General features: G+C 41.5%; 1 protein-coding gene across 2 annotated transcripts in view; it reads left to right on the top strand.

Moving 5' to 3' along the window:
• Positions 1–25152, top strand: part of FUBP3 (far upstream element binding protein 3) — a 142818-nt gene that overhangs the window by 57589 nt on the left and 60077 nt on the right. Inside the window, exons 4-9 of one of the 2 annotated variants that reach the window (XM_089669037.1) lie at positions 1154–1203; positions 1500–1571; positions 4182–4239; positions 7655–7817; positions 10697–10795; positions 19515–19619. In XM_089669037.1, coding sequence (XP_089525163.1) covers positions 1154–1203; positions 1500–1571; positions 4182–4239; positions 7655–7817; positions 10697–10795; positions 19515–19619 — 547 coding nt within the window. The remainder of the gene's footprint in view (positions 1–1153; positions 1204–1499; positions 1572–4181; positions 4240–7654; positions 7818–10696; positions 10796–19514; positions 19620–25152) is intronic. The other variant, XM_089669038.1, reaches the window with a different exon arrangement.

The raw sequence follows: 25152 nt of genomic DNA, 5'->3' as shown, positions 1-25152 counted from the left end.
AACTACCCACAAAGTTTAGGATCCATTCACACTAGGAACTGCATGTGAATCGCACAGGAAATCTGTGCGTTGCGATTTCAGCCCATTAATTTTGATTGGGCTGAAAGTGAACCTCACCAAAAGTAGTGCATGCATACATTTTTTGAAACGCACAGCAGCTGGATTGCATGGTACTTTTGTGCTGTGCGGGCAAATGCACTGCGTTTGTGACTTGTGTTTTGGGATGTTTTTAACATTGTATTGACCCCCTCTGCAGATCACAGGCAGTGCGATTGTGAACAAGCCCTTTTACTCAGTCAGGTTGACCCTTGCCTCTACATCTGCAGGAGATAGTACTATCTGATAACACATGGCCAGCATTTGACCAAGTATTACTTGAGTAGTTCCCTCCAGCTCTGACCTTCTTTGAGGGGTAACAGAAGTGATAGGCCAAGAAAATACATTTCACACTGCTGTACTTCTCCACTTGGTAGATGTATGATCTTTTGCACTTTCAACCTCCTATGCCCTGGTCAGGAAACAAGGCCATATATATCCCTAAACTTGCAGTTCTGAGTCAATTACCTACATGTATGGAGGGTTGTTTACACTTTTTATGAAAATTGTCCTGTGTATCGACTTCACCCAATCATCCAGTCCAGCCATTCTCAACCAGGGTTCCATAAAACTCTAGGGTTCCTCCAGAGTTGGCTATAGGTTCCTTGAGCTGAGACTTACCGACCTCCCATGTGATGGTGCCTGTATAATTCTAGGTCCAACACCATTTAGCAGAGCCAGCGGCATTACTCTTAGGGTGGCATTCTGACCTCCACTGTAAGGGGGATATTCTTCTCACTGACCAACATCACTATTAGTGGCATTTTCCCAATGACCACCAATTGACTAATCTTAGCAGGGGTTCCTGGAAACCTGAAAACGATTTCAAGGGTTCCTTTGGGTTGAATAGGTTGAGAATGGCTGTTCTACTCTGACAAATTAAGGGGCATATTGAACACTCGTAGGTAGGTCTGTTCATCCTCTCATAGACTCTAGCTATGGTTCTGTCTTTATACTGATGTCAGTGCCATATTTGGAGAAACGGTGCACTCTGACAGTGGTCTTAGGAATCCTTCTGTGTATTTATTTTTTCTCATTTATGTTTTATATCTTCCAGGACTGTGATGACAGAAGAATTTAAAGTGCCTGATAAAATGGTGGGATTCAGTAAGTAATTATTATTTGGTGTTCTAAGCTTGCACTGATCCCCATAGGAATTGTTCTAACTTATCCAGGTGGCGTTTGCCTGTCTGTTCCACGATGGTTTCATAAAGGCCTTTCAAAAAAAAGTTACATGACAATGTTTGAAATGGTGTGGTGTCTGGTGGAGATAAAGCCTTTACAAAACTGTGATGTCTGTGTTGACAGAATATAAACGCATAATCCTACAGATTGTTGTCTTTTTTTTTTTTTTTTTTCTTTCTGTTTTTGTGTTGCAATTAACTGTAGCAATTTTTCCCCAGTAATTGGACGGGGTGGGGAACAAATTTCACGAATCCAAACGGAGTCCGGCTGTAAAATTCAGATCGCACCAGGTAAATCCCTACTATGTTTTTGTTCTTTTCTTCCTGTCACTACATCAGCATTTATATATTTTGCTGTTCGATGCTGTACTAGCTGTGTTTATTGAAAAACTGCAAAACTCTCTGGCCCATTTACACTATTGTGCTGCACTGGCATATGTGCAGTTTAATGTTCATTATAGAAGCCAATTAATTTGATTAGGGTGCCTACCACACCAAAAAGGTGCATGTTGCAGTTTTGGCAGTACAGTGCATGTCTGTCCGCAAGGTGCATTATGGTTCAATTCAGAATGAATAGGACTGCATTGCATCAATGTGTGCAATGGTGAATGGGCCCTTAAAAGTGATACTAAAGGTAATTTTTGGGGCTTCAATTAAAGATGTTATACTTACCAAATGTATATAGCAAATTTGCACAGAGCAGCCCCTTACCACCTCTTTAGAGCCCCCCTCCCCCTTCTTAAGAGTGTCCCCTTAACAAGTGCTATGGTGGCAGCCATGTGAGCTGGGTTGTATGCATCCATAGACAAACACAGCACCGGTTATCCATGCTCACGCTTCCTCCTTACAGGAATTTTGGCTGACAGCAGTTGGAGCCTTTGGTTCTCGTTGCCCTCAGTGTTTTCTGTGAGAACAGGAAGAAAGGAGTGGTGCTGCAGCCGGCACAGCATTGGACTGGTAGTAGGGGTCGGGTAAGTGTTTAGGGTTGTGCGGGAGGAAACAGTGGGGAGTTTTGTTTTTTTACCTTATTACAGAGAATGCATTAAATTATTTTGATTTTTGAACGTTAGGAAAACTGGTGAAGTATAGGAATTTTTGCCTGTAGCTTGGTAAAAGGTAAAGTCCATAGAGCCAGCTCTCTGATCCACTGCCCTTGCCTACTTGAGGACCAACTGAGAGTATCCCAATAAGGCTAAAAACAATGGAGCCCCTCAGTTGCTTAGTCTGGATTATCGGTGGTTCTAATCCCTAAAAGCTTGCTGTATAAAGTTGATGTTTCAAAGAAGGCACTCCAAATTTGAGCAGCTACTTTTGCTCCACTGTTTGTTGTAAATGAAATGTTGCTTATGACAACCACATAGCTGCTATTTTATAGATTGGTAATCTGTACCGCCCAGTGTCTTGCAAGTAAAGCTCCAGTTTAACAGCTGAAATTCCTAAGGGCTGGTTCACATTATGAGTTGCCCAGGAACATGCTGTGTGTTCCTGTGAACTTCACATGCGGTCTGAGTGCAGTACATTTTCAACCCATTAATTTGAATGGACTGAAGTTGCACCAGATGGCACCAAAAGTAGCGCATGCAGTAACTTTAAAAATCGCACAGCTTCCAAATGTCATGGTTCTACTCTACTGTGTGATCCGGTGTAGGCAATTGCGACTTGCATTTGGGGTGCCATTGGGTTAACGCTGACACCTGCTGCAGATTGCAAGTGCAGTGCACTTGAAGGTGGTTTGGGAAATGCGCACGGAACGCAGGTTTTCCATTCCGCATTCGTTGGTTTTCCACTCCGCATTCTGGTGTGAACTAACCCTAAATGTAGATTTGCACGAAATCTGTTTTCTCAGCTGCTATTGGTAATCACACAGCTCTGCCATATTCCTTAGCTAAGGGTGTTAACCCTTTGAGGACCAAGGGACGTATTTGTCCCATGTTTTTAATTGCGTATATCATCTGATTAAGAACTTAAAACTTTTTTTTTTTTTTTTTGGTTTGAGTCAAAATATTAGTTATCAACAAACAACAAATGGATCTAGCTTTTTGCCAATTATTTCATGAAATGGCTTAGTTACAGCAACTGAAGAGTACGAACTTCAAAAACAAAAAAATTGATTCTTTTGGCGTTCCAAAATCTTACGGTCCTCAAAGGGTTAACCCATTTCCGGTTCTACTCTGCAACTTACTGTATCACCTATGTGCTTGTTGGACAATAATCTTCATACAACCTACAGCCTCCTTGTGCTTTCCTCCTTCTGTAAGCTGCATGAATAACCTCCTTTCAGCTCCTAGTGCTGGAAACATGAGTGACAGCGATGTACCGTGCAGTAAAGCCTCATCGGCTCACTGTACATAATCTTCAGCTGCAATTTCTGATGAGCAGTTTAAAATGAGGTTTCAGGCAGTTTATAATGTTGTGGTAAGCACCATTCCATCAATTCTCCTCTGTTCTTTTTTTTTTTTAACCCTTCAACCATTTAGAGTGGGTGGAGAAATTTCCCAATGGACAAACTTACAGCACCTTATTTCTAACCAAGAAGTAACATTTCCATTTTACCAAATGATATTATATTTACAGTGTATGTCCCTGCTAGGATTATTTCCTTTTACTTCTTGCCCCTGTGACATGTCGGAGGATGTAACCCTTACCCACACTCTCCGGTAGCAACAAGACATTATTTTGGCTGGAGTCCCACTTTATGTTAATCATGTAACATGCCAATGACTATACAGATGAAACTGTGGGTTTCTTAGGGCTCATACTGAAATAGAAGCAGAGCTATAATTTCTATTGCAGTTTGCATGCGGTTTTCTAGAGGCAAGATATTTACAATACATTTAGTGTAAATGTTGGAAAATGATTGAATTAAAGTGAATATCTTCCACCGAATTCTTTGTTTTTCAGATAGCGGTGGAATGCCAGAACGGCCCTGTGTGCTCACGGGAACGCCGGAAAGCATAGAGTAAGTGCTTTTTGCCTCCTGTTACTCCACTGAGTCTTGGTGCCTTTCCTTCACTAGAAGCTGCTACTAGTAATCCTCTCCTTTTGTGTTTAGTAGAGGTTTTAGACAAATTGCCATGTAGCAAAGTATAATCTCCCTCAAATCTTTATCCACCAGCCCCCAGTCCTGGTCTTCTTTTTTCATCCCCCAAAAGCTACAGTGTCTGCTCCACAATTGTAGTGCGTTTTTCGCTTGGTGAGCGAATACAAAAGTCCTTAAAGTATCACAGCAGGTAGAGGTGATGCTGTGTATGTCCCCCTACCCCCCCTTCCCCCAATCCTGCTCCGCATCACAAGCTCTTAGCTTAGAACTGGCATTAGACAGCTATCTTTCACATCCCCAGCGTCTGGAAAAGATAGCTGGTTTTGCTGTATCCCAGCAAGTCTCTGGACTTTTCAGGGCGTTTCATAAGCCCACTCATTCGTGCCAGGCGGCTGTGACTGCTGATCTGGAATAAGTGTTATTGGCAACTGCATATTACACAGCAAGTGCTAGAGTTGTTGCTTTGTTTTGATTTTTTTTTTTTATATATATCCATTACTCTTTGCACTTCCTCTGTGCAGTGAAAGTGCTGTGGCTGGGTAGAGAGAGGGTTTCTCTCCTTTCAAAGGAAACCCTAGTTTAACCCAGTTGTGCCTGAATGTAATAGAAAATTGCCACTTGATGTTAAATTAGAATTAAAAGGTGGTTAAGCAGGTAACACTGAGGTCCTGGGTACAATTCTCATCAGACATTTCCTGTGTGCAGTTTATATGTGTGCCCCACACAAGGGTTTCCCCTTGGACCAGTCAACAGATATAGTGGTATGTAAGTTGGCTGTCACCTAGCCTGGCCCTTGAACGTGTGTTCATGATGAAGACAGTAGATCAGCCATGGTTCATCCAGAGGTTGCTAAAGGTTTCTTAAAGCAAAACTACACTATATCTGAGCACCACAAACCAAAAGCACTATTTAATTCATTTTTAATATTCAAACTAAAGCCTCCCCCCATCCATCCATGTCTCCATGCTTTATTGTGCTGAGAAAAACACCCCCTAGCATTTCTGGCCGTGGCCATCTTGAGTAAGGGCAGATGATTCATGTAGCATTTACTTCCTGAAAGTCATCTGCCTTTGGCTCATGCATACAGGCAGGAGGGTGTGGTTAGCTGAGAGATCCCCTCTTCCCATCCTGAAGACTTCTCTGTTGTATGACCTCATTTGCCTCGGCATGGAAACTAAAGTAACTAAAGAAGTGAAAAAAAAAGTTTAAAACCAGTAAATATGATATACTTTCCTGTCTTATTTACTATTGCTAGCAGCAGCAGGATTCCTAAATAGTCAATGCTGATTGAGAGAGTGAAGTTCTGCTTTAAGCTGTGGCTGATTTTACATCCCATATGATTGGGCCTACTTGGTTTCAGTCCAGCTCCACTTGACAGAGCCAGCAGCATGACACCAGCAGAGACATCTTTGTTTTCTGTAAAGGTAGCATTCTTGTGGCTGCTTTCTTAAGGACCATCAAAGCAAGAGGGCATTCTTTCTTACTGACCCTCGATGAATTTTAGCAGAGGTTCCCCAAGACCTGAACATTTATTTCTAGTGTTCCACTTGAGTGCAAAAGTTGAAAGCACCTCTGAAACAGGGACTAATGTGAAATGTTCTGTGTTCTTGAACTGTTGAGTGTGATATGGACAAAATTAAATACATTTATCTAAAGTGCAACTACAGTTTTAAAGCAAGTGATGTACTACAGAGAAGGGATCGGCTAGAGGCACTGCCCTTTGTGAAAGGGTTAGTTTATTTTGGATGGGTGATTTTAAGCTCCCTTCCTTTTGTTTACATAGCTGGATAGCGCTAGGACTGTGACAGAATGTAATGTTACCTTTTAAGACTTGTTCACACCATGGTGGAGAGACTTCAGTTTTTGTTGTGCCCTATGCAGAAAATCAATTGTTCTCTATGTGTAATGTTCACACCACAACAGTAGTATCCTACATATTTTTCTTGTGCAGGAATCTGCAACGTGTATAATACTCATTGGAGTGCGCGTTAAAAGTGATGTCTCTGCAAGTGAAATCTGCGTGTCGGTTTCCATCAGTTTTTCTGCACTTGTGGTGTGAACTAGGCCTTAACCTCTTGGCGCCGGCCGTACGCAAATGTGCGGCCTCCCGGCTTCTGGGTCTTGATGCCGAGCGGCAGGACATTTGCGTGCAATTAGGAAAAACATATGTGCTGAGAGCACGAGCCCTGCGCGCTCCCAGCACACATGTCCGGTATTCACGGAAAGACCTTTCCTGATCATGTGACCGCCGTGACAGCGAATCACGGCGGTCACATGACCCTAAAACCCTGCCCTGCCTCCCAACTTCTGAAACTCTTAAAGGGCCGGGAGGTGCCAGTGCCAAGGGGTTAAGGCTTGTTCACACCATGGTGCAGAAAAACTGATGGAAACGGACATGCAGATTTCACTTGCAGAGACATCTGTTTACATCAGTTTTCATGCGCGCGTCAGTGAATTTTATACACATTGCAGATTCCTGCACAGAAACAAATCTGCACGTGCTACTAGTGTTGTGCAGTGAACAGTGCACATAGAGAACAATTGATTTCATTGTGCCCTTGCAGAGTGGGTGCAGAAAAACTGAAGTCTCTGCACTATGGTGTGAACAAGCCCTTCATGGTGTTCTGAGATGCTGAGTGACTGTTGAGCCCAGGGGGAATTGCAGCCTTCAAAAGGAGATGAAAGTTATGTTTTCTCTTACCCTTTACACTTGCAATACAGTTATGTTGCCCTTGAGTAAATCCTTGAAGTTCCTTCAAATGCAAACACAGTGCAAGTTCCTATGCAGGTAAATGCTGAAATTTATTTAGGCACAGGCCCCCCACTCCCAGTTGCAATGTGCTGGCTTTGCTGTTGGCTATTTGGCCACCATGCATTGTCTTGTAAACAACTGATTGGTGTACCTGTCTTTCCCTTTCAGGCTCTTCCAGGGGCCTCTGGCAGCAGGTATGCACTCAGGGGGAATGCCCAGAACGCATGCAGTTTACGTTTCGATCATTCACCCATGGGCACACACAGCCCTAAACATTGATGGCTTTCACTCTACCGTCCAGCTACTGCAGCTTTCCAAAGTGTTTACCAGGCTTCTGGCAGTGGGGCTGGACTGTGCCTTCCGGCTGCACCTAAATGCTGAAGTCTAATACATCGAGATTTAATGCTCAGTATGCATGAGCCCAAGGAATCCAGGAAAAGTGTTGCCTGTATCGGATTTCTCGCTTCCGAAATTTATTTATTTTTTATTCTAGCAGGGTGATATCTGAAAGATAGCATCAGGGTTTTTGTACTTTAATATTTACTGTACTCAGCTGAATGCAATTATCTCTTAACCCTACAGGCAAGCAAAGCGTCTCTTAGGTCAAATCGTGGACCGCTGTCGAAATGGGCCTGGTTTTCACAATGAAATGGATGGCAACAGCACTGTCCAAGAGATCCTCATCCCTGCATCCAAAGTTGGCTTAGTTATTGGCAAGGGGGGAGAGACCATCAAACAGCTGCAGGTAAAAGGTCCTGTCCCATGTTTTGCCAAAAAAACTCCAGCACAGCATGGGTTAATGTGACTTTTATCCTTGGGTCCATTATCAGCACCCCCCCCCCCCCCCATTGCCCTTTTCCTCATCCATACCATTTTGCTAATAGTTTAGCTCTGCAGCAGGTATAAGTGTGTGTAATTATACTCAGTGTGGAACATTTCTTTGTGGGATGTTAATATTCAGAAGAGTGCAGACTGCTGCTAATTAGCACTTAATTCCCAGTACCTCAGTACCTTTTAAAAGTGCTTTTTATTTCTTAAATTTCTATTTTAGTTCCTCCTCTGTTTTAGCTTAAAAAAAAAAAAAAATGAAAACTGTCATTTAGAATGCATAGTATAAATGCAGCTCCAAGCAGGCGAGTGACTGATATTAATCGCTAGTTCCAGTTATGTGATAAGCAATCTGCAAAATAAGCGTAAGAAGTCACTCTTAACGCGCATTAGACAGGTACTCAAAATGTCACTGATTTGATTAATGGCTACAATGTATTGCTTTCTTGAAGCTGATGGACAGGTAAGCCCTCGCACACTTAGGTTACTATGGTGAAACGGTTAAAAATAAGGTACTTTAAATTTTACCCATTCCTTGTAAGAAAACAAATCCTCTACAGTGGGAATTGCACTCCAAATTGTTGATTTGTAGAAAGTTAATTAACTTCAGGTTTTTTAAATTTGGAATCAGTTGGTTTGGGCATGGCATGTTGGTGCTGCTACTTTTTTGCACAAGAGCTGGACTTTTTTTGGTGTTGGGAGGGATGCAACAAGGTAAGTATGGATCTAAAGGGATTATCATAGTGTTAAGGGCTGAGGTTTCATTTAGGATTTGTTTTTAAGGGTTTAAAAGGACAGTAATGTGTATTTTTTAGGTGTTAAATATTCATTTTTTTTATACAACTTTCCACTCTTAAGCTTTCCATACATTGATCAGTTATTTTGTGTTTTTGTTTTTTTTAGATTGGCCATTGAGCTTATTAAAAAAAACACTGAGCAGATTCCTCTTCCAAACCTACAAGGTGAATGTGGGAATCCTCCCTGCTGAGCTATTGTATTTTGACAGCGGGGACATGTCCTCTGTTAGAATACACTGATCAGTGCTGCAAGACCTGTAGTCCTGTTCAAAAGGAGTTGATCATTAGATCGACTCCTCTCTAATGGGAACAGTCATAGATGAATAGAAAATTCAGCCAGTCCCTTCTGAACCTGCCAATTTTTGGATGCATCTATGGCCAGCTGAACATCCATGCTCTTTTCTAGGTTTGTTATTGTGCTTAAATACAGAGATTTATAGAATAATCAGTAGACACATCTCTTACCCTGATTCCTGCTTAATAGCTGCCGAGATATCTGCCACACATAGAGTGCATTGTTTTTAGTAGGTTGAACAACTCATAGATTTGCTTTATGAGCAGTAGTAAATCATAACCATTATTTTAGCACTGCAAATCTGGAAGCAGAACCTGTTTTCGGCAAATATGGCAACCCATGTGTACATGTATAATTACATATTTATACCTAAAATTAAGGTTTCTAAAATCTTAGCACATATTGTTTACCTCAGGCCTATTTGTGTAGGTCTGATGCATGGATAAGAACAGCCTGTGTCCTTATCTGTGCATCGACAGATGTGGATATACACTCAAGGATGTGTGTGGAGATCCCTGCAGGTCCATGCAGCTGACGGCCTGTCATTGATTTGACTGCCTGCACAGGTTTGTACAGAACACTGACGCATCCCATGTGAGTGAATATAGCCCCTTCGCATGGGTGTACAGATCAGTGCACCTGTGTAAATGAAGCCTTAGGATTAAGTATAAACTGTATTTGGTTGAAGCTTTAGTGTTTCTATAGTGTAAGCTTTTTTAAAAAAAAAAGTTGTAGGGAAGGTTTAGAACCCCTGGCCAGTTTTGTATGGGAAGGGAAATATAAAATCTTGTGTCACCAAAGCAGGGATGGAGAAGAAATCTTCCAGTGGGGATTCCAATGAGGACAGCTGCTTAGAATGGGGATTTACTCTCATTTGTGGATTAGGAATAGTCAGCTGTAGCCTACGGGGCACATCAATAGGTTTACTTTAATGGCCCCCTACCAGTCAGGCAATTTACATTCTCCTTTAGTCCCCCAATACTTTGTTAATCTGTTATGAGTAACATTTTTTCTGGGCCTTTAGATGCCCCTGGTTATATCTCCTCCCACACGTGACAGTACTGGTACTTGGCCCAACGCTGTCCCATGGGAATGGGTAGTGTCCTCCGCTTTAAGGGATGAATGAAGTGCAGGGGGAGCAAAGGAAAGGTGAGTGTGTGTAGCTGGTGAAGATGGTGTTAGTGAACTTGTTGCATTGCCCTTCATAGGCAAAGCATGCTTACTTTAAATAGGATTAGGTTATGTCTTGCTATTATTTATACAAAGTATTAGAAAAGTGAAATACTTTTCCTGGTAAAAATTCTACTCCAGGCTCTCTACAGTACTTCTTCCATTAAAAACAAAAGGCCTAGGCGTTTGGTCACATGGTCAAAGACTGGCTGATCCAGTTAAGCGCAGATCACATGGTCAAATGTCTCAGGTTTTTTTTAATGGTTTTGAAAACCTGAAGCAGGTCATGAAAGTGGAGTACTTCATCTTTTTTTTTTTTTTTTTTTTTAATTAGTCTCTATATGTACTGTTAACATAGCTTTGTGCCATTAGAGATTAGGTTCATTTTAAAGTGTTGGCTTCATGGAGCCTTCGTAGATTTTTTTGATTAAGCTGTATGGTGACCATTACCTAGGTGACATTTGTCTGTCTGATGGCTGTCTGTCTGTCACTTCTTAAACATCTCATTTCATGACACTTGCTCTCATGTTGCAGGAGAGGACTGGTGTTAAAATGATCATGATCCAAGATGGCCCATTACCAACAGGTGCAGACAAACCCCTTCGGATCACAGGAGACCCTTTCAAAGTGCAGGTGTGTGAGCTTTGTGAGCCTGACCAATAGAAGAGCTTTAATTACTGAAAGCTGAACTCTAGATAAGCAACTTTATATTTGTGTATGGTCTTACCTGCAATAAGAAAAAAAATTGTAATTCTGTTCAGACAGTGATCCAGGCAGCCTTGCCAAGCAGCATAGCCAAGTCAGTGACATCACGTTTTCCGATACCATTAAACAGCAACTCCTGATTTCAGATGGCTGTCTTTTTGTTTTTTTTTTCTTTGCAACTGTAGTGGAACTGACTGGCCTCTAGTGCTGTCCCTTCCTCTTCTGTCTGATACTTTATGGGAGATTACAGGAAACCTAATGTATAGACAAAAATTAAAAAGTTCCTGAACTCAAAACTTGTGTCGTCTCCCTAAAAGCAGCCGATATATTGTATATTCTCCCTTTTATTTTCCAACTGCGGTATGGGAGAAGGAAAGGAAGAATCTTCCCTTAGAGGTTACGAAGTCTAAGATCTGAGCACTTACATCTCTGAGGATTCCCATGGTGGGATGGATTGCAGCACCTTACAGAAAGCGTTGCACAAGTATCATTAGAGCAAGCCAGAATGTGGACACAAAGGAAAAGGCTCAAGGGGGTCAGAGCAGTATGGATGGTGAATGTTGTAACTTTGAGTCAGAGCAGAAGATGCTGTGCGCAATGATGACACGATGGTGTGACCTCAGATGCAGCCGATTATGGCAATATTCCCATTTCACATGTTCAGCTCAAAAGCAGCAGTTCTGCAGCAACATCCAGCTAGAAACCGGAACCATTAAAGATCAATGTTCATAGTTGTATACTCCATGGATCACCAATGTTGTCCAAAAAGCTATTTTTATTGCAGAATGATCAGAAAACAAAGAAAAGGTGCAACGTTTCAGTTGCGCAGGGCCCCTTCGTCGGGCATGGGATGATGAAGGGGCCCTGCGTGGCTCCGAAATATTGCACCTTTTCTTTGTGATGTTATCATTCTATCAAAATAGCATTAAAGACAACATTGATGATCCCTGGTGTGCTGGCAAATATGAACATTGATCGCAGATGCAGCAGCACACGAAGTGAATGGGGGCACTGCCTACTTTTACATGTGGAGTAGGCATTGGATTTACTTGCAAGAGCAAACCTGGCAGGTGGGATGACACTAAGGCTTGGGTTATTGGGCTTTGTTTCTTGTGCACATTTTAGGGCCCATTCACACTAGGAATTGCACATGCAATTCTGTGCGATTTCAGTCTATTAATTTTGAATTGGCTGAAATCGCACCACACCAAAAGTAGTGCATGCACTAGTTTTGTAAACTCGCTGATCCAGTACAGGCAAATGCACTGCATTTGCAACTTGCATTTGGGGTGTCGTTAGCATTGCACTGACACCTTGCTTCAGATCAATGCATTGTGAATGCGGTGTGGGAAACCCGCATGGAATGTGGGTTTCCCCACTGCATTCTAGTGTGAGTGGGCCCTTTAAAGGTTGGGGAAGAGCTGTCAATCCAAACCATTGAATTTCTTGTGAGAGCAGAATTCTGGATATCCATTGTGCTGCTGCCAACATGGCAGCTTGATATAGTAGTAACATGTTTTTAAAGGATAAGTTCACCTTTAGTAACATGTTACACGATACACCCATATTCAAGGTGTAACAGGTTGAGATCGGAGTGGCCCCTGCACCTCCTTGATCCCCGTTGGGATAGCTAGCAGGGGACCTTCTCCTCCCCACTAGTTGTCCCAATTAAAAAAAAATGGCCGCACGGGGCTCAGCCCATCCAGCTGCATCACCCATTCACAATGTTCTGTGAATGCGAACAGTGTAAGTTCCTACAGCCTTTGCGGCTTTTGGCATGTAGTTGTCAATAGACTACCAAGGCGCTGTGGAGCACTGTGGTAGTAAATTGAGCCTTCCTGTCAGTAGATATTTGCTTGCCTGTATAGGATATATGAACAAACAGATACAGTGACAGGTCAGAGGGTGTCCTGCATGGCACCAGCAGTCTACTGATCGCTGGTGCAATGTTTTAGAGCCTCCAGAAACAAAAAATAATAAATGCACATTCTATGCATGAAGGTAAAAAACCTTTTCTGTGCAGCATCCCCCTCAGCCCCCCTAATAATGATCTAAGCCCCCTCTCGATCCAGTGATGTACACTGGAGTCTCCGCTCTCCCAGGACTTCCTCTCCTCATTGGCTCCTGCTGCTGTCAATCACAGCCAGTGAGCCAATGAGGAGAGGGGACGAGGCTGAGCCGCTGCTCCATGTGTGAATGGACACATGGAGCAGCGGCTTGGGAACGCACCTGGTCGGATGCCTCCATAGCAAGCTGCTTGCTGTGGGGCACCTGACAGGAGGGAGGGGCCAGGAGTGCCGGCGGAGAACCTGAGAAGAGGAGGATCCAGGCTGCTCTTTGCAAAACCACTGCACACAGCAAGAAAGTATATACATGTTGTGTTTTTTTGTTTTTGTTTTTTTTAAATCTAAGCCTTTAGTATAATTTTAAGATTTGATGATGAAAACAAGCTGTAAATTCCTTTTTTTTCTATAGGTTAAAAGTCATTAAATGTATCCACACATTGCTTTTTGAGTTAAAAAAATACTTTCAATATAGTACCCCTTATTACCTACTGTTTTATGACCAGAAAACCGCTGTAGTGAATGTGGAATTAAAGCCCAATTCCACCTCAAAATCCTTTTTATTTTTTTTCGATTACCTGTCTACATTAGGACAGGAAGTGATGGGAAAGTTCTCCAGTGGTAAAGGAAATGGAGAATTGAGGGGAGGATTAGAACCTTTATCATGAGTGTACTGTGTCTTTTTCCCTCTGATAGCTGGATGAAAAACGGAGTTAGGCGATTGCTACTGAGTCAGGAAGTGAGGTAAAATTCTTTAACGACCTCACAGAGCTATATAATCAATCAGAAATGTAGTCGTCCAGCCCCCCACTTACATACACAAACACAGGGCATCCAGAAAGTATTCACAGCGCTGAACTTTTACCACATTTTGTTATGTTACAGCCTTATTCCAAAATGGATTAAATTAATTTTTTTCCTCCACATTCTACAAACCATATCCCATAATGACAATGTGAAAGAAGTTAGTTTTGAAATCTGTGCAATTTATTAAAATTAAACTAAAAAACCCACGTGTACATACAGTCAGGTTAATAAATTGGGACATCGACACAATTCTAACATTTGTGGCTCTATACACCACCACAACGGATTTGAAATGAAACGAACAAGATGTGCTTTAACTGCAGACTGTCAGCTTTAATTTGAGGGTATTACATCCAAATTAGGTGAACGGTGTAGGAATTACAACAGTTTGTATATTTGCCTCCCACTTGTTAAGGGACCAAAAGTAATGGGACAGAATAATAATCATAAATCAAACTTTCACTTTTTAATACTTGGTTACAAATCCTTTGCAGTCAATTACAGCCTGAAGTCTGGAACGCATAGACATCACCAGACGCTGGGTTTCATCCCTGGTGATGCTCTGCCAGGCCTTTACTGCAACTGTCTTCAGTTCCTGCTTGTTCTTGGGGCATTTTCCCTTCAGTTTTGTCTTCAGCAAGTGAAATGCATGCTCAATCGGATTCAGGTCAGGTGATTGACTTGGCCATTGCATAACGTTCCACTTCTTTCCCTTAAAAAACTCTTTGGTTGCTTTTGCAGTATGCTTTGGGTCATTGTCCATCTGCACTGTGAAGCGGCGTCCAATGAGTTGTGAAGCATTTGGCTGAATATGAGCAGATAATATTGCCCGAAACACTTCAGAATTCATCCTGCTGCTTTTGTCAGCAGTCACATCATCAATAAATACAAGAGAAGCAGTTCCATTGGCAGCCATACATGCCCACGCCATGACACTACCACCACCATGCTTCACTGATGAGGTGGTATGCTTAGGATCATGAGCAGCTCCTTTCCTTCTCCATACTCTTCTCTTCCCATCACTCTGGTACAAGTTGATCTCGGTCTCATCTGTCCATAGGATGTTGTTCCAGAACTGTGAAGGCTTTTTTAGATGTCGTTTGGAAAACTCTAATCTGGCCTTCCTGTTTTTGAGGCTCACCAATGGTTTCCATCTTGTGGTGAACCCTCTGTATTCAGTCTGGTGAAGTCTTCTCTTGATTGTTGACTTTGACACGCATAGACCTACCTCCTGGAGAGTGTTCTTGATCTGGCCAACTGTTGTGAAGGGTGTTTTCTTCACCAGGGAAAGAATTCTTCGGTCATCCACCACAGTTGTTTTCCGTGGTCTTCCAGGTCTTTTGGTGTTGCTGAGCTCACTGGTGCGTTCCTTCTTTTTAAGAATGTGCCAAACAGTTGTTTTGGCCACGCCTAATGTTTTTCCCATCTCTCTGATGGGTTTGTTTTGTTTTTTCAGCCTAATGATGGCTTGCTTCACTGATAGTGACAGCTCTTTGGATCTCATCTTGAGAGTTGACAGCAACAGATTCCAAATGCAAATAGCACACTTGAAATTAACTCTGGACCTTTTATCTGCTCATTGTAATTGGGATAATGAGGGAATAACACACACCTGGCCATGGAACAGCTGAGATGCCAATTGTCCCATTACTTTTGGTCCCTTAACAAGTAGGAGGCACATATGCAAACTGTTGTAATTCCTACACCGTTCACCTGATTTGGATGTAAATACCCTCAAATTAAAGCTGACAGTCTGCAGTTAAAGCACATCTTGTTTGTTTCATTTCAAATCCATTGTGGCGGTGTATAGAGCCAAAAATGTTAGAATTGTGTCAATGTCCCAATATTTATGGCCTGACTAAGTATTCACCACCTTTGCTCAATACTTTGTTGAAGCACCTTTAGCACCAAGTACAGCCACAGGTCATTTTGAGTATGATGCTGCAAGCTTGGCACACCTATTTTTGGGAAATTTCTCCCATTCTTCTTTGCAGTACCTCTCAAGCTCTATCAGGTTGGATGGGAAGCGTCGGTGCACAGCCATTTTCAGATCTCTTCAGAGATGTTCAAACGGGTTCAAGTGTCTAGGCCACTCCAGGACATTCACAGAGTTGGCCCGTAGCCACTCCTTTGTTATGTGGGCTGTGTGCTTAGGGTCGTTGTCCTGTTGAAAGATGAACCGTCACCCCAGTCTAAGGTCCAAAGCGCTCTGAAACAGGTTTTCATCAAGGATGTCTCTGTACATTGCTGCATTCATCTTTCGTTCGATCCTGACTAGTCTCCCAGTTCCTGCCGCTGAAAAACATCCCCACAGCATGCTGCCACCACCATGCTTCACTGTAGGGATGGTATTGACCAGGTGGTGAGTGGTGCCTGGTTTCCTCCAGACATAACACTTAGCATTCAGGCCAAAGAGTTCAATCTTTGTTTCATCTCACCAGAGAATTTTGATTCTCATGGTCTGAGAGTCTCTCAGGTGCCTTTTTGGTAAACTCCAGGCTGCCATTTGCCTTTTACTGAGGAGTGGCTTCCATCTGGTCACTCTACCATACAGGCCTGATTGGTGGAGTGCTGCAGAGATGGTTGTTCTTCTGGAAGGTTCTTCTCTCTCCACAGAGAAATTCTGAAGCTCTTACAGAGTGACCATCGGATGCTTGGTTACCTACCTGGCTAAGGCTCTTCGCCCTCGATCGCTCATTTTGGCCAGGTAGCCCGCTCTAGGTAGATTCCTGGTTGTTCCAAACTTCTTCCATTTACGGATGATGGAGGCCACTGTGCTCATTGGGACCTTGAATGCTGCAGAAATTTTTCTGTACCCTCCCCAGATCTATGCCTTGATACAATCCTGTCTCAGAGGTCTGTGGACAATTCCTTGGACTTCATGGCTTGGTTTGTGCTCTGACATGCACTGTTAACTGTGGGACCTTATATAGACAGGTTTATGCCTTTCCTAATCATGTCCAATCAACTGAATTTCCCACAGGTGGACTCCAATCAAGTTGTGGGAACAGGATGCACCAGAGCTCAATTTTGAGTGTCATGGCAAAGGCTGTAAATACTTATTATGTACATGTTTTTTTTGTTTTTTAATAAATTGCACAGATTTCAAAATGAAATTATTTTACGTTGCCATTATGGGGTATTGTTTATAGAATGTTGAAGAAAAAAATGAATGTAATCCATTTTGGAATAAGGCTGTAACATAAAATGTGGCAAAAGTTAAGCATTGTGAATACTTTCTGGATGCACTGTGTGTGCGTATGTATGTGTGTGTGTATGTATATGAGTGCGTGTGTGTGTGTGTGTGTGTGTGTATATGTGTATGTGTATATATATATATATATATATATATATATATATATATATATATATATATATATATATATATATATATATATATATGTATGTATATAGTGTGTGTGTGTGTTTTGGGGAGGAGTTAGAATTTAGGTAAAATGGTTTGCACATGCGCTATATAAGGGCACATACCTTAACTTGCATGAATGCTGATGCATGTCTGCATCAGAGATGCTATTGAGGAAAATATGAGAAGCATGTGTTCCATAGGCCTTTCTTTTTGATCGTGAGCCACTATTAAGTGTATGCAAGGGCCTTAGGAACACTCTTGATTTGAAAGTTACAAAGCACATAATAGAAAATGTCAAAAGGTAATCGAGGCAGCAAAAATTCTAAACGAATGACAGGTTAAAATATATTAACAGTAAAAAGGTCAGGTCTGAGCATGTAGGCTCTTTACGAAATCATTTTGAGTTGATTACTAGGGACATAGAGAAGGCAAATTTATTAAATTCCTTCTTCAGCTCTGTGTATACATGGCGCTTGAGCCCTTAATGGAGATTGCAGTAACATCGCACCAAATGATTCACGATGACTCAAAATTGACATAGCTCAGAAACATTAAGACAAAGTAAAGGTAATTAAAGTACCTGGCTTATATCCAAAGGTCCTCCAAGTCCTGGGACCTAGAGAAAGTGCAGAGAAGGGCAACCAAATTGACAAGAGGCATTTAGGAGCTCAGTTATGAGGAAAGATCAGAGGAAATGAATTTATTCTCTCTTGAAAAGTGGCATATAATGGGGTATGATCACTTTGTATAAATATATACTGTAAGAGGCCCATACAATGAACTTGGTTTAGAGTGCTCCACTTTCAGTTCATTACAGAGAACAAGGGGGCATGGTTTACATTTGGAGGAAGAGGCCTCCGCGTAGGGAAAGGCTTCTTCACAGTAAGTGCTGTGAAACTGTGGAATAGACTCCCTCAAGAAATAGTTCTGGCCAGCTCAGTAGATTGCTTTTATAAAAGAGCATTTCTAAATCCACAAAATATAATTGTATACTGATTTATAGGTAATAACACCAGGAAGAGTTGCTCCAGGGAATATCAGATTGCCTTCAGAGGGATCAGAATGGATTTTTTTCCCCCCACTGGAGCTAATTCAACCATGTGGTGTTTTTGTTTTTTTTTGTCTATCTGGATCAACTGTGGGTATAGAATAGTGTATATGGAGGTTTTCTGTGTGTGTATGTGGTGTGTTTTGTTTTTTTTTTAATTTATTTTTTGTTTTGTTTGTTTTTTTTTTTTGTTTATTGGTTGAGCTAGTTTTACTAGTGTCTTATTTCTAACTATGTAACACGAATGCTTCATATGTTTTAAGTAACGCAGCAATGCATGTACTTTGCATGTAACATCAAGGTAATGTTTCATAGATGTTCCAACATACATAATCATTTCATAAATAGCCCTCTACATATAAGCCTTCACTGTCCCGCTGCTTATCAATCATCAAAGCTTTTTTGCTTTGCATTTGTGTTTTGTTTTCTTTTTTTTTTTTTAAAGGACATGTTCTGGTATAATAAACTGTTTAAATAAGGCCCGAAAGTGAAGATTTGGTTATAGGTAGAGCCTAGCTAAGTTTGCCCCTGATAACTGTTTTTTTTTTCTATGTCTTGGGGGCTCAAACAGTGAAATTTCCCTGCTCTAATTAATTACTGTTCTTGTCTCTGGAACTTTTGAGCATTCCCAGTCATTTCTGTGTGTTCCAGCTTCTTTGGTTGTGTTTTAATATAAACTAAATAAAAGATACAAGGGGAGAGTGGGAAACCCCTAAGGACACATTCACACCAGAATGCATGGCATTACAGCGCATGCGTTTTCATGCATTTTAGTGCATGGTGTTAGGCAGCCTTTTCAAAAGGAATGGTTTTTAATGTAACTTGACACATAAAGAAATAGGTCTTGCTGCATTTTTTGGCAGTGCAGTACACTGTAACACATCTGCATTCTGGATGTGTGTTGGGGTGCCGTTCAAAATAAACGGTGGCATTGCATATGTTCATTGCTCGCTACTGTAACAGTGTGAGAGAGTGCTGATAAGGAACTGTTGATAGGCTTTTGTCCTCATCAAGTGGGTTTTGTTTTCCCATACAAGTCTACGGGAATGCAGAACCTGCTTGTAGGTCAGAAGGAGATCATTTACACTTGGTAATGAATTCTGAATGATCTCAGAGCAGTCACAAACTGATGTCAATAAATGCGCTCAACACAGACCCAAAGCCCATCAATATAGGCCCTAATGGCCATAGCAGGTGAACAGAGCCAGAAACTCAGCGCAGAGATCTCACCAATAGCATCCCTGAGAGATACAGAAAACCATCGGGTGACTTAGCCCTCCATTTTCTACCAGATATAAAATTACTAGTGCCACACTGAACCTCTTTCATTTTTAAATGTAAGTTACTGACTTTATTTTTTAGCAAGCAAGAGAGTTGGTACTAGAGATCATCAGAGAAAAGGACCAGGCTGATTTCAGAGGGTTACGCAATGACTTCAGTAGCAGGATGGGAGGTGGCAGCATAGAGGTGAGTAGAAATGCTAATACATTTCTTTTACTTTATATTCATTGCTACTTTTCAGCTTTTTCTTGTCACTTTGCAAATTCTGATATTAGACTTCATCCAGGAGTTTTATGTAACTACATAATTAAGATCACTTCCATCATCTACCAGACATTAAATTGGAAGTTTTGGGCTTATTGATTCCTTTTTATTTTGGTGGTTTTTGGACATAGTTACTTTTATTAAAGGAATCTTTCCAATTCTAGTTTTGCAGTCTTTTTATGTAGACTTCTAGACATTGGAGAATTTGACAGTAGTACTTGTGCTGTAGGAGTACAGAAGTAGTTGTAAGATATGTCTGTTGGAATGGAGGTTAATGAATTCCTGATGTGGAATGGAGATGCAGGAAAAGTCCTGCTATGAGAAGAGGCTACCAGGGAAGAATGGAGACGTTTTGTGAGTGATCCATGCCTCACAAAATGGAGCTCTCTGAAGACATGCGATCGAGTGTAGTTGATCTGCTTAAGGCTGGAAAGCAATCGCAAAGTGTTTTAGTTATCCTTCAGTTGACAGACAAAATTGTCTATAAATGGAGACTGTTTGGTATTGTGGCTACTCTTCCTAGAAGTGGGCACCCAGCCAAGATGACTCTCAAGGCACAATGCAGATACCTCAATGAGGTAAAAAAGAACCCTTGAGTAACACATTTAATGGCAAATTACTGCAAAAAAATCAGGTAATTCAGCTGTGTCACATACTTTATACTGCCACTGTAAATGAAGTGTTTTGAGCATAGCTTATTAAAGAAGTGAAGCACTAAGTGCAAAATGTACTAAATATAGGTAGCAATATCTAATTTGTGCTAGGCTGAATTTAATAAAGTAAATTCTGATTGGCTGCTATGGGTTACTGAATTTTTCCTTGGTGAGTTGCTGCTTTCACAGTTTGAGTAAACCCACCAGGGTTTTGATGATCTTTCTGTATTTGTGACTCAATGCTTTCTGTTTCTTTTTCCATAAGCAGACACGACCCTACTATGGGTAATATAGACACATTAGTTATGCAGGTATTCCAATTCTTGGTGGTAACCACTACATTTCATCAACCACACATCATCTCAATAGTGCTAGTAAGGTGCATTATTGGGGTCTGGGATATGGCAATACTGCTGTTACTACACATGCAATTTTTTTCCGGTTAACACCCCCGTTGTTTATATCCATTAGCCAAATCTTGGAGGCATGCACCAGTTATATGTCTCATTCACCTGGAAAAGTGCCTGTTGCCAAGTGAGACTGTAATTGCTGCTGCACACACTAAACACAGAAGAGAAGCCGCTCACATGTTCTTCCCTTGTTGTTAAATGGCTTGGTGGGTCCATAGTTGATCCAGTCTCTCTGGTCTGTCCCCTTGTCACACAAGCAGGAACCTGGAGACCTGGAAGTCTTGAGAGGTATTTATTAATCTGTACATCTGTGTTCTAAAGTGTCCAGCTTATTTCACCATATATTTTTTTTTTTACTGAATTCTACTGTGCAGTAAGAAAGGCTTATAATATAGTAAATAACAATGCAGTGTATGAGTTTGGCATGTAACCGGTGCGTTACTTTTGGTCCAGAGCAGAATAGGCTTACATTTTATTTAACCATATTCATTTAAGCCCCTCCTGCTGTTACCTCAGTTCTATCAGAGCCACAGTTCTACTCTGTGACTGATTTGAGGACATGTTAAATCCTAAGCCTAGAGTGTCTTTCCTTCAAGGTGGTGGTTTCCATTCACTTTAACCAGGGCACTGCATTATTCTTCCATTTTTCTGTCCTACTTCCTCCATAGTATGAATGTAGCACGAGCTGTTTGGGTTTATATCTTGGCCACATCATCTTCCAGGCTGAATGATTCCTTGTCATACTTGGGGATCTCCATGAGGGGCAGCCTGCCACTCATTCCACCTTTTTTGGGGCAGCTCATCATTCAAACCTATAGGCTTGAGGCAAAAAGGTCCACCATGTCCTGTCAAGGCACTTTGCACTAGATCAGAAAATTCTTCTTGTGCTTTTCATTATCACGCACAAGGCTGCCACCTGTACTTCTGTTCACATAGGGTTCTTTTAAGCATCTATTTGAGCTGAAAGCAGCCCCATTTTTCACTATGTTGTTTTCCTGGCTTCTTAACACTTTGTTGTGGTGCTTACCTCTAAGTTTCACTACTTTTGGACATCCCATTATCTCAGACTTCCTTCTGACCCTGTGTACCTTGATAAACAATTAAGATAACAGAAATCTTGCCAAAAAATCCTTCTCTTGAAGTTCAGTAGCCTCCCTGGCGGTATTCCCGAGTGTAGCTCGGGGTAAAGTTTCAGTACCACAAGCTGTAACCCCAAGCTACACTCGGGCTTACCATGCGGCGTTGCTCCGGGATCTGTTCTTCTCTTACCTTGTACTGCGCTCCCGCGATGTCCCTCCTGCAGTGTCCCCTGTATTGTCCTCCGGCGGATGCCGGCATCTGTCTTCTGGGTTCCGTCCCCTGCGACGTCGGACGTACGGGGACAGAACGGCGGGAAATTTGAAAATGACAAAAAGTGACATTCACTAAAATCACATAGTAAAACATTACTGTATCAAACCATTTCACATACATTTTGTCCCGAGTGCTTTGTCCTGTGCCCTGCCTGCATTTTTACTGTTATTTCTGCCTGGAAACCGAGAAATGTCCATGGCGTCCAGAAAGCGTCCCTTTAGGTCAAAATCTGTTTTAGACCGGATAGAGAACAGCGATAGTAAATCAGAACCACTTGCAGAATTGAGTGATAATGATTCGTGAGGAAATTCGTCATCAGACACTGAAAACGATTTTGCAAATTTGCTCAGTGATGTGCGAACTTGGAGCTATATTTCAAATTTCAGTCTTTTTGGTTTGATTATATTATTGAATTAAATTTATTATTATATTATTTTTTATGATTATTAGATTATAATTTATGATTGTGTTTTAAATGTTAACATACAGGGCTAGGATGTTTACTAGACTCTTATTCGGACAGATTTCAGTGAGTTATTCCTAAAAATTACAGCCTACAATAAAAAAAAAAATACATATTTCCGTGCAAAAAAAGGTACCGCTTTGAGCACTGAAATATAAACATAATCAGACCGCTAGGGAGGTTAAAGCTGGCCTTGGGGAATCTGTTTATTTTTTTTTTTTTTTTGGTCAGCCCAATGACTGATCGAAAAATACTGACCTATGTATGGCCAGCTTAAGAGACACGGTTCCTACCCCTCTGTTATATTCTTATTATTACTACTACTTTTGCATGAAACTGAAGCATGATGGGGCCAATCGGTCCCCCAAGGATTGGCCCAAAATGTGGGAGGCCCTTTTTCGCTCTTTGTGTAACGTTCTGGCACCGGAGAATTCAGGAGTGTTCAGATCTTGGCAATATGAAGCACATATGGTGGACATGCTGCAAAATTAAGCGGGTGTGGATTCAAGTGTACACATTGGTCAATGCGCTCTTTCATTCTAATATACGCAAGGATCTGTGGGAGCCGTACTTCATAAGCATATATTAGAACTACCAAAATGAGAACGCGCACTGGCAATGCACATTTTTATGGCCACTAAACAAACCATTGTGAAGGCGTGGAAAACACGTCTCGCCTCCTTTGAGGAGATGAAGCGACAGGTGCATGGGACTTTGGTGAGCGTAAAGCTCACAGCGATACTTGCAAACACTTGGGATAAATTTCTTTGGCAACCCTGGTTTGGTCAGTTTCCAGTGATGAGCCCGCCTTTCTGCTTTTTGGACCTGTAAAATTTTTGTCTAATCTACCTGTGATGGCCTTGACTTCCCAGGGGTGGGGCTTACTTTTCTCTTTTGTGGCCTCTTCTCTTTTGTTTCTCTTCTCTTCTCTTTTTCTTCTCATTCTTATCTTGTTTCTTTCTTTTTCCTGTTTTCTTGTTATCCATCACCAGTAGGGCCTGTTTATTGCCCTCTGGTTCTACTTCTGGTGTAATTTTGTGGCTGCAATGCTTTGTGTTTCCAGGGTTGGGACATCACCCTCTCACCCATTTGTTGGCCTATGGGATAGCCTTTTATTTTAATTTTTTTTGTGCCTGAGTAGGCCTTTTGGGCCCTTTTTCTCCCTCTTTATTCTTATATATGAATACAGGTCAATCTCAGGTGCTACTTAGTATACCATACATGTTAAATCTCTGAGATATTTGTCTGTGTAGCTCACTCTCTGTCGTCTTGATCGTTGAGCATTGCACTTATTGCTTTCCAAACGGATCGTGTTGGTATCAAGGCACCCTCACCTGGTTTCCCTTTTTGTCTCTTTTATCCATTGTAATTGTAACATATAAGAGGCTTATTTGTATTTGGTATGTACGCTTCTAGTTTGAAACTACTTTCTTTCGCTTGCCTTGGTGTCCACTGTTATTTATATATATATATATATATATATATACACACACATATATATACAGATGTATGTATATCTTTTAATTCATTAAAAATATTACGAAAGAAACTGAAGCATGATGGGAGTGGAGAGTTATACCTTTCTGACTGTTTTACATTTGCTAGTGTCCAGTTCTTCTGTATGCAGCAGTTTATCCCAGTTATCTTGGAATTCGCTTTTAACCTGTGTCCCTTACAGCTTGTTCACACATGTGTTGATTCTGAAGAACAAAGCAACGCTCAATAACGTGCCTATAGTATTTGATGTGTTTTTGGTGTGTTGATGAATGCCAATGAACTTGTTGAACTCTTAGTGGGATATGATGTATAGGATATGATGTTTGAGGCGTTGGTAGGTTGTGGTGTGATAGAAGACATTTTGGTGAAATCTCTGCTAGATGATTTCTTAAACTTTGATCTCTTTGACACTTGGCTGGGTCCACCTCAACTTTCCAGAAACAAAAAGCTTTGCCACTGGCAATAATGTTCAATGCCTCTTCTCCTGCCTGGCACTGTCAGTATTTCGGACTGATTGATGCTTTTTCCCGCACACAGAAGCAAAATGGTGTTATCACACGGCTGCTCTGTACAAAAAGGAAGTGGCTGCTGTGCCTTCTCTATTATCTCACTGCATTCTGGGATACAGGAACCTCCGCTGTCTATCCTCCAATACCCAGCTAACACATTGTAAATGCTTCGGTAGCACACCATAAATGCTATAGGTGCCGTTAGGCTGCAGTTGTAATGGAACCAACCCAGACGGCGCTTGAGTACTTTCGTTAAAATACCGCTTCCCCGTCCGAACACCAACAACAGACACCACAGCTGACCATACAAGACTAGACGACATCAGTCTGTCTGAACATGGAACTTTTTATTTTAAACTCAAACTGGCTTTTTATACAATACACACTGACACTGATCACATGATCATATGCAAACGCAGCTATATACAGAAATAGACTTAACACTCTAAACAGTAAGTTAATTAGGTCAGCAAGCTGGATGACCAAAACAAAAGGTGAATGGGAATTCACACCTAGACAATGGTTTGATGAATTAGGATCTAGCTACAGAGCAGATAGTCCGGCTCCTAC

The sequence above is a fragment of the Staurois parvus genome, unplaced genomic scaffold (assembly GCF_062004578.1).
Source record: "Staurois parvus isolate SC_StPar_1 unplaced genomic scaffold, SC_StPar_1.0 ptg000068l, whole genome shotgun sequence".
Classification (NCBI taxonomy): domain Eukaryota; kingdom Metazoa; phylum Chordata; class Amphibia; order Anura; family Ranidae; genus Staurois; species Staurois parvus.
Note: the sequence above shows the minus strand (reverse complement) of the source record. Positions and strands in the feature narration are given on the sequence as shown.